This window comes from Danio rerio, chromosome 3 (genome assembly GCF_049306965.1).
Source record: "Danio rerio strain Tuebingen ecotype United States chromosome 3, GRCz12tu, whole genome shotgun sequence".
NCBI classification, from domain to species: Eukaryota; Metazoa; Chordata; class Actinopteri; order Cypriniformes; family Danionidae; genus Danio; species Danio rerio.
Genome location: NC_133178.1, coordinates 34,707,139 through 34,724,482, shown reverse-complemented (window position 1 = coordinate 34,724,482; position 17,344 = coordinate 34,707,139). Strand labels below are relative to the sequence as shown.

Below are 17,344 nucleotides of genomic sequence, written 5' to 3'. Positions count from 1 at the left end.
CTCAAGGTAACGTAAAAGAACATATTTTAGTAACTAACTTAAATTTTAATTTCTGAGAAAATCTACTTAAATACAGTAGTTGGAGTATTTGTGATTTGTTACTTGCTTGTTACAGATATGAAATAGTTGACAACAACCAGGAAATGTTCATGGCCTAATGAAATCACCATATTGAATTGGTACATAGTTTATAATAAACAATTATTCACTGTACATAGAAGTGCCCACCATAACAGTATCATGAATGGTAAAAATCTAACGAAGCATATTACTGAATATCTTGCAATCATCAACAACATATTTCCTACTCTGATGATCTTCTCGCCCGCTCTGCTCCGAAAAAACGAATTTCCCGCGAAAACATAATAAGCGAAACGGAAGGCAGCGGCGAGCACAGTGCACACTCTCTACCAAACTTGACTGTAATGTTCAAACTCGAGCTTTTATCAGCTGTGTGCAATGCATTCAAGAAGGAGGGCGGGTAATATTCACAGCACTTTCGACTTTAGGCTGTTTCCCTGAGGGGCTTCTGGGTTTACTTGTAACATTATATTCGTGTATACAGACCACAGCGGAAGTTTTCCTGTAGCCAAACAGCAGTGAAGCGCATACATTTAAGCATACTTTCTGCCGCGTTTGTTTTGTAGTCCGTCGCGTGGAATCCAAATTACACATGATCCGGTAAGAGTTCACTAGGCGATCGCTTTTGGGACGTTATTACCCTGTTTTTCCTAATTGTCTACGTGCATTCGTGTTGTCGCCAATTCCATCCGGTCTGCAAATCAGCCTGAACTGCTCGTGGATGTTAACTGTTACTTTGTTGAGGGGGCGAACCGGTCTCGGCTGCTCTCCCTTTGTTTGGGCTCAGGACTCGGCTGAATCCGCTGGGCTTCCGTTTCAAACGTCTCGTTCGACCCCACGAACGCTATTTTAGGATGGCTCCACAAAAGCACGGCTCGGGTGGGAATGGTTTTTATGGCAACAGCGCGAGTAAAGCCGCTAATGGAGGAGCTCACGCATCGTCCGGTGTTGTGATGACTTCAGTCAAGCGACTCAAGATGGAGCAGATCCAAGCCGACCACCAACTCTTCCTGGAGGCGTTCGAGAGTAAGTTGGTCTAATTTTAACTTTTTACCCCGTTTGCTTTGGAAACATTAAAAAATGTTGTTTTCTAGCACAAGTAAGGGTATACAGTTGTACGAATGCACTCACTCCTCGCTTGAAGGCTAAACAATAACATTACTAACCGGCAAATTGCGTTTAGTAGTATATTAAATGCTTAAATGTTACTTTTGACGAGAGTTTTAGGTGTCATGTTATGGATTTCGTCAGAATTGAGGGATATCATTTTTGGATGGTTGTGTAGGCCACATCCTTTATGAAAATTAGACACGTGCAAGAGATGACACGTGCTTTAATGCGTTTAATCATTTCAAAATGTCATTGAGAGAGGTGTTGTTACACAAAAAAAGACACAAACAACCATGAATAACCCAAAACCTTTGAAAAGCTATGCTGTAGTTTTGACTTTTTTTAGACTGGCTAAGACAAGTTGTTTTGCTAAACTGTGGCCAATGATTGATTTGCAGAAGTTGTAAGATAATAATGTTTATTTTGTTCATGTAACTTGATGCATAAATTTTGACATAAACATACTTTTCATGAATCTGCATCTGTCAACATCATTATGATTCTTCTCTTCTGTTTACAGAACCAACTCAAATATACAGATTTCTTCGCACAAGGAATCTCATAACTGTAAGTAGGCTATAATCAATGATATTATGTCATTTATATTGTTTATAGTGAAGCAATTACACTGAAATGTCAACCTTGCCATGAAAGAAAATGTTTTCACCAATATCGCAAAACCCTTGCTAGGTTTTTTGTGTTGGCTTGTATTTTACAGTACTGTAAAAATAATCCAATGTCTCTGGCAATGTTTTCAAACTATTAAATTTAATTTCCAAAGTCACACAAATGGCAATTTTACACCTGTCACATTTATAACAGAGAGGCGTCGCATCCATAACCCAAGCTTTTTCCTTATAAATGCAAAAAATGTCAAGTAAAATCAAATAAATCATTTTTGTACTATAGAGATTCAACCCCTATCCTTTTGATTATCATTATTTCTTTGGGGTTGTACAGTTTAATTCACAGAATTTCTACAAAGTATGTTTTATACTGCAAACCTGCTAACCTTTTTGGTCACATTCATAACGCATGTTTATTTCCCTCATTGTAAATATAAAAATGTTTGCAGATTGATATTTTTCTGATTCCATAACTCTGTGGTTAGTTTTGTAAATATAAATGGATGTTTAAATATAATGTTAACATATACTTTCTCTATAAATTTATGTATTGAGTTTTACTGCAAATGTTACATCTATAATGCTGGAATTGCTCGTTGACTCAAGGTGAAAAACTTGGACTTTCCTGCCACAATAATTTTTAATTAATTTATTTTTTTCCTTTTCCATCAGCCAATTTTCCTGCACCGATCTCTTACATATATGTCCCACAGAAACTCGCGAACTAATTCAAAAAGGTAAAACAATTACATGTGAATCTTAATCTCTTTGTTCGTCAAAAGGCCACACCTTTCATTTCCTTACACAGGCCTGACAAATGTGTGACAATTTGCATGTTGACAAATGCACTGCAGCTGTTTAATGTTCTTCAGTTGCTGTAAGATAAGTTGCATATCAAAGAGCTAAACAAAATAACCAAATGTTTGCTGGCGTCTGCTGTTTTAGAAAGAGCTTCAGTTTGAATGATCTGCTGTTTAAAGTGGAGAAGTCAAAAGTGGATCCAGAATCTCACAAGTAAGCTGTTTTTGATTCAGATTTATTTTGTTTGCTTACTGTCTCAGTGCATACAGAAGTTTTAACTGCAGTCTTTTTGCTGTGCAGTTTGGCTTCAAACCTTCAACTCACTTTCACTGGATTCTTCCATAAAACTGGTGAGCTAAAATTAAGGTTTTGAGTGCAAATCATAATACTTCTGTTTAGGGCTAGGCCGATAAACGATATATCGAATTGCAATAAAATTTATGTCCATAAGCTCTGGACTTTTTTTTTTTTACTCTATATTGATCTAAGAGCAACTTACACAGCAGAAATGTGCAACAATGGAAATCTAAAAATGTGTTTATTAGAGATGTGCTAAATATTTGGCCAGTGAAAATTTATCATTCAAAATATGTGATGTCATTTATAATGTTATGTCATGCACTCTAATTTGTGTGGCGTCAGGCATTGTTGGGGTACTTTTTTAAACCTTGATAGCATTATCAACTGATATCCAAATATTTATCGTTATCGTTCAATATGGAAAATGATTATCGAGATTGCATTTTTGCCATATCGCCCAGCCCTTCTCCTGTTCACATGTTGACTGTGATTTGTTGTTCACTTTATCAGAGAAGCAGTTGCAGAACTCAGAGAATGAAGAAAACTCTGTGTCTGTAGAAGTGCTACTCGTCAAGCTCTGCCACAAGAAAAGAAAGGTAATACAGCATTAAAATAACTGCTACATTAACCTTGTACACTAACTCTAGCAAAAACAAGCTTCTACAATCTGAAAAAAAACTCTTATCCTTCTCTTGCTGCTGTATCTGTTCTAATGAAGGTTTATTTTTAATCCGATTGCTAGCTTACACGTAAGTGAAGTCATGGTTCTGCTTGTATTTACAAGTCAGTGTGTTTGAAGCATTAGAAAAATCAGCATAGTGCAGCATGAGTCATCAGGATATTTTGGGGAATTTTTTTTCCTGAAGAAAAAGTGTGGTTTGGGTTGTCACTTATCACTATATTTATATTGATTAATACTTAACTGATTTTCAGTATAAAATTATGTTACTGAATTTAATTTTAACTGTCGATTTTTTTTTTTACATTCAGTAGTGTACCATGACAAAAGTACAAATGTAAACAAGCCTTCGACAAAAAAAAAGAAGAAAAATGTAAAAATAAACAGAGTAAGCATTTTTTTGATCTGAACGAGGATACTGTATATCGACATGTTCATAAGGTCAGGGGTTCTCAGCCTTTTTCACTTCGGGGGCCCACCTCCTTTTCAGAACAACTTTTAAAGGCCCACCTGTCACTGCTTATCTAGAGAAAATGCTTATTTTTAACCTTTCTTTGTTAGCAAAAACATTTGTTTTATCTTCTACTAATATTCTCTAGTCTAAGAGCTCCATTTAAAAAAAAAAATCTTTTAATCTCTATATATTTTTTAGCATGCACAGATTTAAATTTCCCAAATTCCTGATTACTTAAGTCATTCTTTACAATTTCATTGCCTGTTCCTAAATAAGTGAACATACAGGGGAGTATTTGGACTGATTAAATATCTGCCATTCATATCTATTAAGAAATTTTAAAACATTCTAAATTTGAGATGCTGAAACAAGAGCCCGCGGTCCAAAGTTGGCTCATTGTAACCTTGAATTTGGCCTACCATCCCATCTGAGAAAGGTGTTTGAATAATAGGTGGAGTTGGGGCGAATGCAGCGACTATCATTTCTAATTAAAAATATTTTTTTTGTTTGTTGTGTTGCTGAGCTAAAAAAAAGACAAATGAAATGTTTCATTTAAATGTTAAGGTGTAAATACGTCGATTAATACAGTGCAAAAATGTAAATACTGCCACTCGACAGATGGAGGACATTGCAGAAGACATCTGCGAGCAAATCACAGCAAAATTAGGTGCAGCTTGACTAGCGTAACTAAACTTTATTATAAATAGGATCATTTTTGCTGTAACAAGTTCATTATAAAAAGGAAAAAATATACTGTAATAGTTAATTCAAAGCAATGTTTTCTAATTATTTTAAAATCTTAACAAATACATTAGTAAGTACCCATGGAAGCTATATTTACCTTCAGCCCACTAGCCTCAATCTAGTTAGGTTTTTGGCCCTTCATAACCAAAAGTTTGGGCACCCCTGCTCTAAATCTATTGAAGGACATTGATCTGAAAGCGGTTTGGTTTGCAGCTGGATGTTATCATAGTTAGCTGAGAGGAACTGTGAACCCCTGTATACCACAGAAACACCACTGACCCTTGCTAGATCCTCCTGTATGGGTGTGCGTCCATTATAAAACACTCGCAGGACAATAATTTAGACAAAGAGGGCACGCCATGTTTGTGAATCAACAGACTTAACTGTGTGACTCTGTGTGATAGTGTACAAGTCACAGATGCAAGGAATGCACAAGCTGATTATGATTTATATCTCTAATCATCTTAACCTTTACATTTGCGTGACTGTTTGCTTTATACAATTAAAAAAATGCAGTTCTAGTTGGTGTGCAGCGGACGGGAGTTTTAAGCCACCTTTAAGTCTGTAATTAACAGGGATGAGGCTGTTTTTGCAACTAATCATTCACAGAACTTGAGAAAAGCTATTACTTTGATATTTTTAATCTAATATTAATAATGAAATCAAACCATTTTAGTATAAAATTTAAGTTAATTTTAAGCTATTTTGCGACCTACCTGCAGGAATGCCAAGTTCCAATAGTGGGTCACGGCCCACCGGTTGAATTCTTGCATCAGGTCATTTATACTGCTAGCTATGTAATGAATTGTCATTATTATGGGCAGAAGTAAATAAATGAATAAAATACAGTAGGCTACATCACGCATACACATTACCAAACGCTGGTACAGATTAATCTAACAGTTAAATTGATTTTCAATTCCATTCCTCTCGCTCCACAGTTTTGAATAATTAGCTTTTTTTTCTCATTTAATATCCAACTGCGATAACCAGCTCGATTGACAGGACCCTGTTTGTTGCTCACTTTGCACATTAAGTTTTTTGTTCACCTTGGAATGTTGATAACTCGCTGGAAAAATGTGAAATAATATACGTCTGTAAATGAATATCATCACAATAACATATTGCACACAAATGTAGTTTGATTTAAATGTTCACATTCTCTCCAGTCCCCTTTGTAGAACGCTTGATGTCGAATTGGAGCAAACGTCTGTTACACATGTCAGTTATAAGCCTGTTTGCTCAAACACTCATTCAAAGACCGCACACCAACTTAAATGATGGCAGATTTTAAACAGTCTGCCTACAAAGGTGAGCTAGTTTACTAGAGAAAAACACCTACAGTGTCTTTGCGTCATCTAGCCATTCATCATCCATAGTAGCCACATCTATACTGATCCTCATGGTTTGTCTGACAAAAACATATCTTAAAATCAGGTTAAAATAGGGCCACAAATATAGTAACATTTTAATTATGTAAATATTGATTCTACACTAATATTTTAAAAGCCTCTGTAAAAATGTGCTAATTTTCATTCTGTTTTAGGATGTGACTTGTCCAGTGAAGCAAGTGCCTACGGGTAAAAAGCAGGTTCCCCTCAACCCAGACATCAGTCCTACCAAGCTGGGAGCTTTTCCCACTCTGGTAGTGCCCAGCCACGAGTTTGAGCCTGTTAACAGCAACACGGTGAAGTCCTACTCCCTTCTGTTTAGAGCGTCTCGTCCATGGGGAAGAGAGCCCAATGGCATGACCACCAGAGATACCAGTATGAGCTTCAGCTTTTCTGACTGTCAAGCTTTGGATAATCTTCTACCTTAAAATACGATTCATGTTTTACTAAAGCCTTTTCACAAAAACAACAACCGTTTTTCTCTCAGATGTTATTGAAGAGCTATCTAACAGGAAGAAGAGATACTGCTCTCATCAGGATGATGGAGAAACTACATTTGTGGCACAAATGACTGTTTTTGATAAAAATAGGTAATCATTCTTACAGCAACCAAAAAACAATGCTTTGTTTTGCTTCTTTGCTGTCCTTGCTTGATTTAAAGGAAAAGTTCACTCAAAAATAAAAAATGTACTCCTCCTCAAGTGATTTCAAACCTTTGAGTTTCTTCTGTTTGACCTCTTAACTGACTTCTGTTGTACACAAAATATGCTTTTTTTAGGGAAGCTGAAAACCTGACTTCCTTAGTCGGAAAACTACAGCATTTTAGCTTTCTTCAAAATATATTCATTTGTGTTTAACAAGAAAGAGGTTCAAACATTGAAACCATTGAGACAGCATTTTCATCTCTTTAAGACCTTTTTTTTTTTTGTTTTTGCGTTTCAGACGCCTCCAGCTTTTGGATGGTGAATATGAAGTCTCCATGCAGGAGATAGAGGAGAGCCCTGTAGGCAAGAAAAGGGCGACTTGGGAAACAATATTAGATGAGAAGGTGAGGTGCAGGCAGTGTGATTCAGTAATACACGTGTGAGTATTTGAGAGATTTTAGTATGTCATGAAGGCATCTTTGATCTTTTGTGTTTCAGTGGGTTCCTCCCTTCGAGACCTTTTCTCAGGGACCAACACTGCAGTTCACTTTGCGATGGACTAATGACACAGCGGACAAAGCGACAGCACCAGTTGCTAAACCGCTGGCCACACGCAATTCTGAGTCCAGCACAGTAGACAGCAGTAAAACTAGTAATGTAAAGCCACCACAGGCTGTAGGTAAGATCATTTAAAATCATTCAGGTATGAAACATTTGAGGATATTTATGTGCAATACTTGACTGAAAAGAATTTCTGATTATTTGTTGCAGCAGTTAATGATTCTTTAGGCACTGATCTACCAGTTAGAAGAGAACAAACTCACATTGAACCTTGTCAGAAACTACATGTTTATTATCAGGTGAGTAATAAGCATCTATAAATTTACCAACAAAGTTTTAATCGAGACTGTACACAGAGTTACATCACGTATATGTCACCCAGGTCTTTAAATTGACCAACAAAAGGTTGTGGAGTTTCTTGATTGTTTTTCTGCAGCGGTCCATAACTCCTGATCTGTTGTCGGTCTTAAATGGGGCATCTATTGTGTGTTCACGGTCTCCTGTGTCTGTTTTTTTTTGCGTATTAGTTCCTGTATAACAATAACACACGGCAGCAGACAGAGGCCAGAGATGACCTGCACTGTCCCTGGTGCACGCTGAACTGCCGTAAGCTCTACAGCCTCCTTAAGCACCTCAAGCTCTCGCACAGCCGCTTCATCTTCAACTATGTGGTGAGAGAAATGTCAGCAGATCAGTCCTAATCATTGCAGCGACAGTGTTTACACCTCGTTTAGAAATCATTCTATGAACTGTTTGTATTTGGTCTGGATTGAATGACATGTCTGATATTTGTCGTCTTACCCAGCCTCATCCTAAAGGAGCCAGGATAGATGTGTCAATCAATGAATGCTATGACGGGTCTTATGTGGGCAACCCTCAGGACATCCTCTGCCAGCCTGGCTTTGCCTTTAGCCGTAATGGTCCAGTAAAGAGGACTCCAGTTACACAGATCCTTGTCTGCAGGTCTGTATGGTTTGAAAATGGAAAGACTGAAAGTATGTAGAAATTAAGAGAATAAAACATGCAACTGCTGCATGGTTTTCATTGTTAGATGTTGCAGGATATTTTCTGTTGCGTTTATGGCTTGCATATTTATTTTTATTTCATCAGAAAAGGTGATTCACAGAATATAATCATCTCCACATTACTTGGTTGTTTTATTTGTATGCAACTCAGAGTTATTAATGTTAGTTATTATTAGAAAATTAATGCTGCATCATACTGCTATAAATCTGTCATTAGCCATGTTTTGGTCATGCGCATGAAAAATCGGTTGATGGAAATGTAAAGATGCTCATGCATTTTTAAAATTTGCATAAAAATGTATGCGCATAACTGAGCAGGATAAACTTTTTTTTCTATAAGAAAAGATGTGCATAAACTATAATGAAAGCTCTTACTGAACAAATTCCGGTATGCACATTAAAAAGGTCATGTTATTTTGCTATTAGAGATCATGTAATGAAAAAAATATGTGTGAATGGACAAACCAGCAGGCTGAGCACACTGTAAAACATCTGAAACGTTGTTTTGGTTGTTTGGCTAAAACACCTTAACCATTTCAGTATTGGTGTTATTATATTATTAATTACCTCCAGAACTATCAAGAGTGTGTGTTGCGTGTCTCATGCCTTCAAACGCGCCATGCGTTCATTGCATGTCGGTATACTGTCTTTTGAAGCGCAAGTCATTTATTAAATAAGGAAAAGATTCACGCAACTTCCCCTACCGCAGCAAATTCTGCTTTTACTTTTGAAATATGGCGCCAGTTAATCAGGATGTGGCGATTTGTTTTCCTTGACTCGTTGGATGGAAACGCTGCTTTGATTCGCATGTCTTTTATGCGATTATTCCAGTTTTGCACATTAAGTAAATTTGCATTTTTGGATGGAAACATGCACACACTGTATGGCAGATAATAAATGATCTTGTACATCATAAATAATATTTTAAGCTATAACTTTGCAAACAAATTACTTTGTGACTTTTATTGCATCCTGTAAAAAGGAACACAAGTTTTTTTAAATGCGTATATATCTTTTAATTATTTTATTCCTGCTCAGGCTGAAGTTTGAGCAACTGTTGCTCTAGTCTGATCCTTCATAAGTAATTGTAATACAGTTGTTCTCTCTCATAATTTTGTGTTCTAACCCTAACATTTATAAATGTTAATTTTGTTTACCCCAAATGTTATTTTTTTTTTTTTTAATCGAGTGTGATAAAATCGAGTATTGTGGTTTCCGCAGGCCTAAGCGCTCAAAGCCCAGCCTTTCTGAGTTCCTGGAGCCGGAGGATGGAGAGCAGGAGCAGCAGCGAACGTACATCAGTGGCCACAACCGCCTGTACTTCCACAGTGACAGCTGCACGCCACTTCGACCACAGGAAATGGAAGTGGACAGTGAGGACGAGAGAGACCCGGATTGGCTCAGGGAGAAGACTGCTATGGTGAGGAAGCAGTCTTAAGATCCTTACCGCTTCAGTGTTGTTAGTAGGGCAAATGGTGTGTTGTGACTCTGTGTGCGTGTGAGAGACTTGGGCCTAATCCCAATTCTACCACTTAGCAGTGTCATGTATAACATTAATGTTGTTTTCGTGGATTTACATAGATTAATATGGCCGCAGTGTAAATGCACGGTACAGTTAGGATTTTATTGTCACATTATATTGTTATGACATAATATTGTTGACTTCAGTGATTTCTTGAAGATAAATACCAAAAAATTACTACTGGAATAACCACAGCAGTCACCATTGTCTGATCATCTGACATGTGCAGATGTTGTAGTGCTGTCCCATTTCTTAGCAGAATATTTTAAAGGTCATCCCCTAAACACTCTGTTTCAAGGGCCAAGGGAGAGGGTTAGGGGTACAAAAATAGGATTGGCATTGGGTCTTGGCGTTACTGGAAACATATCACTTCTGAAGACTTCTATAATGTCCGCTTGAGAATACAGCATGTGAAAATTAAAATACTATTCCCCCTTTCTGTGGATAGCTGTCAGTTTGAGCTACAATTGTCAATTTAAGTGCAAGAACATGCAAAAATATCTCAGCCTTTATGCAAACACTCAGTTGACTTCCTACATGTCATCACGTCACACTTACCTGTCCGAGATGATGTGCATCAGTATACTTTATCTCTGTGCACTTGGTCTAAAAGTAACAGCAGTCTAATATACCTCCTGATACTTTTCACTTTTTCTTTGGATTTATTGGATTCATTTGTTCTATTACTTGTAACTTTCAATACCCATAGTTCACTTGTCACTCTTGTTTTGACTCCTAGAATCAATGTGAATTAGATGTAAACAAATGCACAACAAAAAGTGCCCTATATAATATACAAATTATATTTCATTTCATATTTAGGATGCGCTACAAATAAGTGTTGTCATGAGAAAGAAATCTTCAGGTTATCATATTGAAGATTTCATTCACATGACAACACTTATTTGTAGCGCATCCTAAATTTAGGATATATTTTAAAAAATATATTTTTTATATACTTAAATATTTTTTTTCTTTACTGCCCATCAGCAAATTGAGGAGTTCACAGATGTTAACGAAGGAGAGAAAGAGATCATGAAACTGTGGAACCTGCTCGTGATGAAACATGGGTATGTATTTTTATTTATTGCCCACCGTTTTTTTATCACAAGAGATGTTACAGCCATTTGTGGCCTTTTTTCATCAATAATTGTACTTATGTTTTAATTTTATTGTTTATTGTCATCTCAGAAGCCAGGATTACACCCTCACAAATCTCTAATTTAAATTAATATTTTCTAAAGGAAGCTTTACTATAATGTATTAGTCTATATACATTAGATTAGTCAGTACTGAAGCCAAATCTGGAGCTTATCTAAAAAATAACTTATTATAACGGTACAAAACCAGTACAACCAAATTTATGTTATAGAAAAATATTAAATACAAAATTAAAAAAATTCAAGAGCAACAAAAAATGTAAAAAATTTTGTTGAACTTTTGTAGTTTGATATTTTTTTCCTATAGGTTGCATGATTTTAGATGTATTATCTTTCTATTTCAAAACATTTTTGGTGACTAAAATATTAATTTAATAAATATATCTGTTTAATAAATCAGTTTTTTTCAAACACGCTAACGTACATTGCCTATATTCACTGAGAAATGAAGAAAATATTCATCTTCAAAATGGGGTGTACTCAATTATTCTGAGCACTAATTACAAATGTAAATTAGGTGCACTTCTATCAAGTTGATAGTGACTGACTTTAGTATTGGCAACGTAATGGAAACTGCTGATTAGTCATGTGGGTGGAATGTTCTCTGCGTCTGTTTTAGGCATGGGACAATAACCGTTTTCAAGGTTTACTGTGGTTTGGAAAAGTCAATGTTTTACCGGCAAAATACAGCTATTTTATTTAGGTTTTTAGGGCAACAGTATCTCCATAAGAAAAGGACTCTCCACATCAAAAGCTACCGCTTCAAAATGTTTGAAATGTTTCTTATTATAAAATATATTGTGTTCAATGGGAAAAAGTTGTTGTTTTTACGTAGACATTTAAAAAGAATATATTTTAGAGCAACAATTAAAATACCGTGAAACAGTGATATTTTTATTCAAGGTTGTCATACTGTCAGAATCTTGTCAGTGTCCTAACTTAATACCTTTTTTATTTATGGGGGCCTTTTAGAGCACTCAAGGGACACCTTACAGTATGTCACAAGCACATTATAAAAACAAGACAGAAAAGTAATAAACATAATATTAATCCAAAAAGTCATTAAAAGCAATCGTGAACCGAAAGGTTCTAACCTGGGATTTAAAATTGGCGATAACACCACAGTTATAGAATTCTCTAACGTTAGATATTCGTCAGGTGGACTCTGTGTAGCTAAAAGCCCTGCCACCAAATGACTTCATCTTAAAATTTGGAACTGATAACAGTTCAGCTCAGTGAGTGCCGATGAGTGTACCAGTGAAGAAGACCAGAGAGGTAATCGGGTACCAGGTTGTGAAGAGCTTTGTAAGTTAATAAAAGAATTTTATATTGTACACTATAAAGAACAGGAAGCCAATGCAAGTGCAAGTGAAAGAGAATTGGAGTTATGTGGTCAGAAGCACGCGAGCGGGTGACTACCCTAGCTGCTGAGTTCTGGATTAACTGTAATCTGTGAAGTTGGTTAAGAGGGATACCAGATAGGAGGGAATTGCAATAATCAATCCTTGATGTAACCAGAGCCATGTACAAGCACTTCAGTACTTTGTTGGGATAGTGAAGGGCGAAGTCTATCAATGTTACGCAAAAGAAAAAAAGGCAGATCGTGAAATATTACTAATATGTGAATTAAACGAAAGCATACTTTTGATCCTACCCATCAGATTATGCTAGACATGGGACAATAACCGTTTTCAAGGTATCTCGCGGTTTGGAAAAGTCAAGGTTTTAAACTGGCAAAGTTTTCTACAATACAGTTTCTAAGCCATGTGTACAATTTTATTTTATTTTTGAACTTTTATTTATTTATTTAATCATTTTTAGAACAGCAGTTTCTTCAGCAGAAAAGATATCTAAAGATGCCATTTTAAATTGTAAAAAAAATCTGTTTAATTAAATGAAGACCGCAGAAGTCAATAATTCGTTTAGCCTGACATGTTTACTCTTCCAAATTATTTTACATGTTTCTTAAAATAAAATACACTGTGTTCAAAAGGGGGAAAAGTCCCTCTTTTTTTACCCAGACATTTTAAAAGAATATATTTTAGAGCAGTGACCATAATACCGTGAATCCGTGATGTTTTTATCAAAGGTTATCATACCGTCTGAATCTTATGTCGGCCCATGTCTACTACCAACATTATATTTGAATGGTTCTGAGGTTGGGGTTAGGGATTAGGTTGGTTATGGCGATATTACAGCTTCATATCACATTACTCCACAATAAAATTTACACTGGTGGCTAAATCTGATGGGTAACATATTGCATTGTCAAAATGTGCCATACTTATTTTTTAAATGGGAGGTAGGACAATTTGACAAGGTAAAACAAATCAACAGAACACCAGCCCTTGCCTAGTCCGTTTGTTTCCATCTCCAATTATTCAGATTAACTTTCTTCATGCATAAAAACCTTTGCAAATGAAGGGATTTTTATTAGAATGTTTAGCATTTATCATAACTTTCTTTCTTACTGCATATAAAGGAAGATATTTTGAAGAATGTTTGAAATCGGTAGCCATTGACTTCTATACTAGGTAGAAAAAAATACTATGGAAGTCAATGGCTACTAGTTTCTGACGTTCTTCAAAACATCTTTTCTGTTAAAAACAAAAAAAAAATTCTCTCAAATGGTTTGGAACAAGCGGGCGGTGAGTAAATGAAGATGCAATTAATTTAGGAAGAACTGGATTTTAAATCTAAATGCTTTAAAAGGGAACTAAAATAGATATCTTTGTAACTGCACATTATTTAGATCTGCTGGTAGATTATTTTACATTACTTCTGAATTTAGTTTTAAATGTGACGTTTCTACAACTTCAGTATTCACGCAACAATGCAACTTTGACCCAGCATGACCTATCATCAGGCGGGATATGTTTTTCGTGAAATAAAAAATACATTGCCTGTATCAGCTTGCACGTTACATGAGCTCATCTTCTTTCAGAGGTTGATCACGTTTCTGCCAGTAATGAGCTTTTTTCATTCCATGCAGATTCATAGCTGACAACCAAATGAATCAGGCCTGTATGTCGTTTGTGGAGCAGCACGGCACCATCATGGTGGAGAAGAATCTGTGCCGAAACGCCCTGCTACATCTCATCAATATGCACGACTTCGGCTTGATAACCACAGCAACCATCGACAAGGCCATGACTCACCTGAGAGATCTCACACAGCAATCCATAGCGCAAGACTGACAGTGGTGAATCAGCAAACCTGAATACTGAAGACCCTGAGTCACTGAAACGCTCTGTCAGACGCCTCCTGGATATGAACACGCTCTGCACACTCACAGGGTTCAGGATGTTGTGTTGGCAGCAGTTGTGTGGTTATACACGGTCATGAAGTCATCAGAAGACAACTGTTTCGATGTCAATTTACTTGAAGATGCCGTTCGTCTTTATGGTGGACAGTACAAGCAGGTCTGATTTGTATTTTCTTTCTCCCCATCCACACAAAACCCTGCAACTCTTGCAGATTTTTAGCACTTGTTTTAGGTGCCCATTTTTAAAAGAACTAAGAAGATTGTTTTTTAATATATTTTGAATACCGATGGACTCAAATGGCTCCTACACACTTGCTTTTATTGTGTATTTTTCACAGGGGCTGACTAACTCGTATGGAAAACTTGAACATTTCAGTTTTGGCTGTGTATAGGGTTGTTTTTCTTTGTATGTGTGTGGGTAGTTTGTCAATGTTGAACTACAGTTTTTTTTTCCTGAACTCCTAGACTTAATAGTTTGCTCTGATCTGGTGCTTGAAGTAAAAATACTTCAAATGAAATGTTTTTTTTATTATTGGATTCTCAGATTGAAGTCGTCTACATCTACACTGCAGTGCTTATGAAGTTTTTCAGAGCCTTAATTCCACTGATTTTGTAACACAGAGACGTACAGGGTACTTAAACCTTGCGGAATTGTTTACACTTGCCTTACCCATGGAAACATGGACTTTAAGCAGGGTTTGAACTTTGGTGTAAACCATTGTGATGCGGTTGAATTTACTTGTTTGGAAAAATTTCAATGATGATTTCCTGCACACAACACGTTGTCGAGTTAAATGTTTTAGTTTAATCACAGTGCTCTACTGGTTTTCATGGTGCCCAGGTGTTTCTAAGGGAAAGCTGTTGTATAATGCGTGTATATAAAAGATTGATGGTGATCTGCATTCCGGAAGGAAGATTATTTTAGACCAAAGTGAATTTGTTCCTCAAAGTTCGCATACTTGTTTTTGTTGTTTGCATCGGTTTTAAAACAAAGGGATCTGCTTTATTTTGTGCACTGGTTTTAAAATGTTTCTGCTTATCATTGGAGATCAATAACTTAACTGGCCGAAGCAGTTGTGTAACTGTCTTAATACAGCATTTGTTACACAAGACGTGGATTGCTGATTAAAAATTAACGTCAAAAGATATTTATATCATCAATATGATAGGAACATTATGAAACATGCTTGTGTTTCTGAATTATGCTGCAGCAAGTGCTTGAGGTTGCTCTTTATTTAAAATAAAGATATTGTCGTTTTGTTTTGCCATTAATACCTCATGTTCGGACATTTGTTTTGACCTTTTGTGGTGCTAAGAGATTCCATTGTCATGTCTGAGTCAAAGTGCATTTTTACAAAATATTTTTTTTTTGGGTGAGGAATAAATGTAAGTATATTTGAAATGACTTAACATTGTCATTCAGTGTAACATATTAAAGGGAAAATTACACTGCATACTTATTGTCATGTATATATGAAAACAAACGAGGGCATATGAAAGGGTATTTTAAAAGGGTTTTAAAAATACTTTGACAATTGGAGGATGTTTGCAAAGTGTAAAGATTTAAAATGACATTACTTAGTATTTTTGTGGCTACATTGAAGAGTTGTTATATGTTATCAAAAGATTCTTGTCATTTACTAAAATGCCATTTTGTTTAAGTCATTGTAAAAATGTTTGATAACTATTATTTTAACGGGGTGGTCCACTACAAATATCGTATTTTAAACTTTATTTGATGTGTATTGTAGTTGTGTGAAAATAAATGACATCTCTAAATGTAAGATACTCAAAGTTCAATGCAAAGGGAGACATTGGCTTTTATAGAGTTTGCTTGGCAAAGCCTACAGCGAACAAATTTGGGTACTACAAAAAAAACATCTGGGCCAGTGAGATCACAAACACATCCGGTTATGCGCATTCACCACGGCATACACCCATGGCTGTGTGGCCAGAGGCACTCTAATATTATAGCATAGAACGCTAAAATGCCATCCAAACGTTGCTATTTCTACAGAGCTTGTTTATTTTGTAGGGTCCAGCCAGTTGGTTCAATGACGGTATCCAATGGTGGATGAAGGTTCACTGCATGTTCGGTCTTTGCAGTGCACAATGTTGATTTATATTAAACTTAGCTCATATCTGACTCCCAATTTTAGTATGAGGTGGTTTAGAATATTAATATATTTATCCTCGTTTTATCTGACTCCAATTATAAAACATTGATACGATTATTTTGTTTCCTTCCACATTATTTTAGATTATGATTGAATATTCTTTTGATTTGTTATTATACCTTATTCTCATTTACTCAGATTCCTATAGCATCCCGAGTCTTGCACCGGCCGGGTATACAATCTCTTAATACAAGCTTGTCAGTCTTGGTCATTAAACAGAGGCGATTAACCACTCTCCTAAACCGGCAGAACCCTACTTACCTAGATTAGGATATTTTTTATGTGGTCCCCATAGATCTGTTATCTACTTAATCAAGACAAAGTATTTTAATAATAATCGCACAGGGTTATAAGTTTGTAGATGAGGGCCTAAATATCCACATTTAGATTAGTTTCAACAATATTTTGTTGTTCTAAATAGAAAACTAATAGTTGGCCTTTTACATTCTAAGTATACTTTAATTAATGCCAATTTGTTAGTCGGATCTCCAACAACATTGTATAGCGTGCCACACTGCTCCGTCTAACATGTTTTAGTCCGTTACTAACCTGTACAGTGGCTTGTAGTGCTATGGACAACAACATTTATCAGTGATAATAACTCGAGGTTTGAATAATTCAAAACAATTTATTAGTCAGGTAAATGTATTATGCCAAATTCAATCAGTTAATTCATAAACGATCAATACAACACATCAAATTATCAAAGACAAATCCAAGATGAAAAAGATGCATTCCTGACTTCAAAATATACATAACATGGAGCAGGCTCCATGTTACGGGCTGATCTGGTTAGGCAGAATC

The 17,344-nt window shown here is 36.0% G+C and overlaps 1 protein-coding gene across 2 annotated transcripts; it reads left to right on the top strand.

Annotated features, from left to right (window-relative positions):
* Positions 1 to 463: 463 nt before the first annotated feature.
* On the top strand, positions 464 to 16,147 carry suz12a (SUZ12 polycomb repressive complex 2 subunit a). Of its 2 annotated transcripts, none has more exons than XM_021471664.3 (16): positions 464 to 1,107; positions 1,712 to 1,758; positions 2,490 to 2,554; positions 2,763 to 2,831; positions 2,919 to 2,968; positions 3,429 to 3,514; positions 6,342 to 6,561; positions 6,674 to 6,776; positions 7,129 to 7,234; positions 7,329 to 7,509; positions 7,605 to 7,690; positions 7,919 to 8,062; positions 8,197 to 8,354; positions 9,638 to 9,836; positions 10,929 to 11,008; positions 14,091 to 16,147. In XM_021471664.3, the coding sequence occupies exons 1-16, from the start codon at positions 936 to 938 to the stop codon at positions 14,293 to 14,295; spliced, it is 1,971 nt and encodes a 656-aa protein (XP_021327339.1). In that variant the 5' UTR covers positions 464 to 935; the 3' UTR covers positions 14,296 to 16,147.
* The last annotated feature ends 1,197 nt before the right edge of the window (positions 16,148 to 17,344 follow it).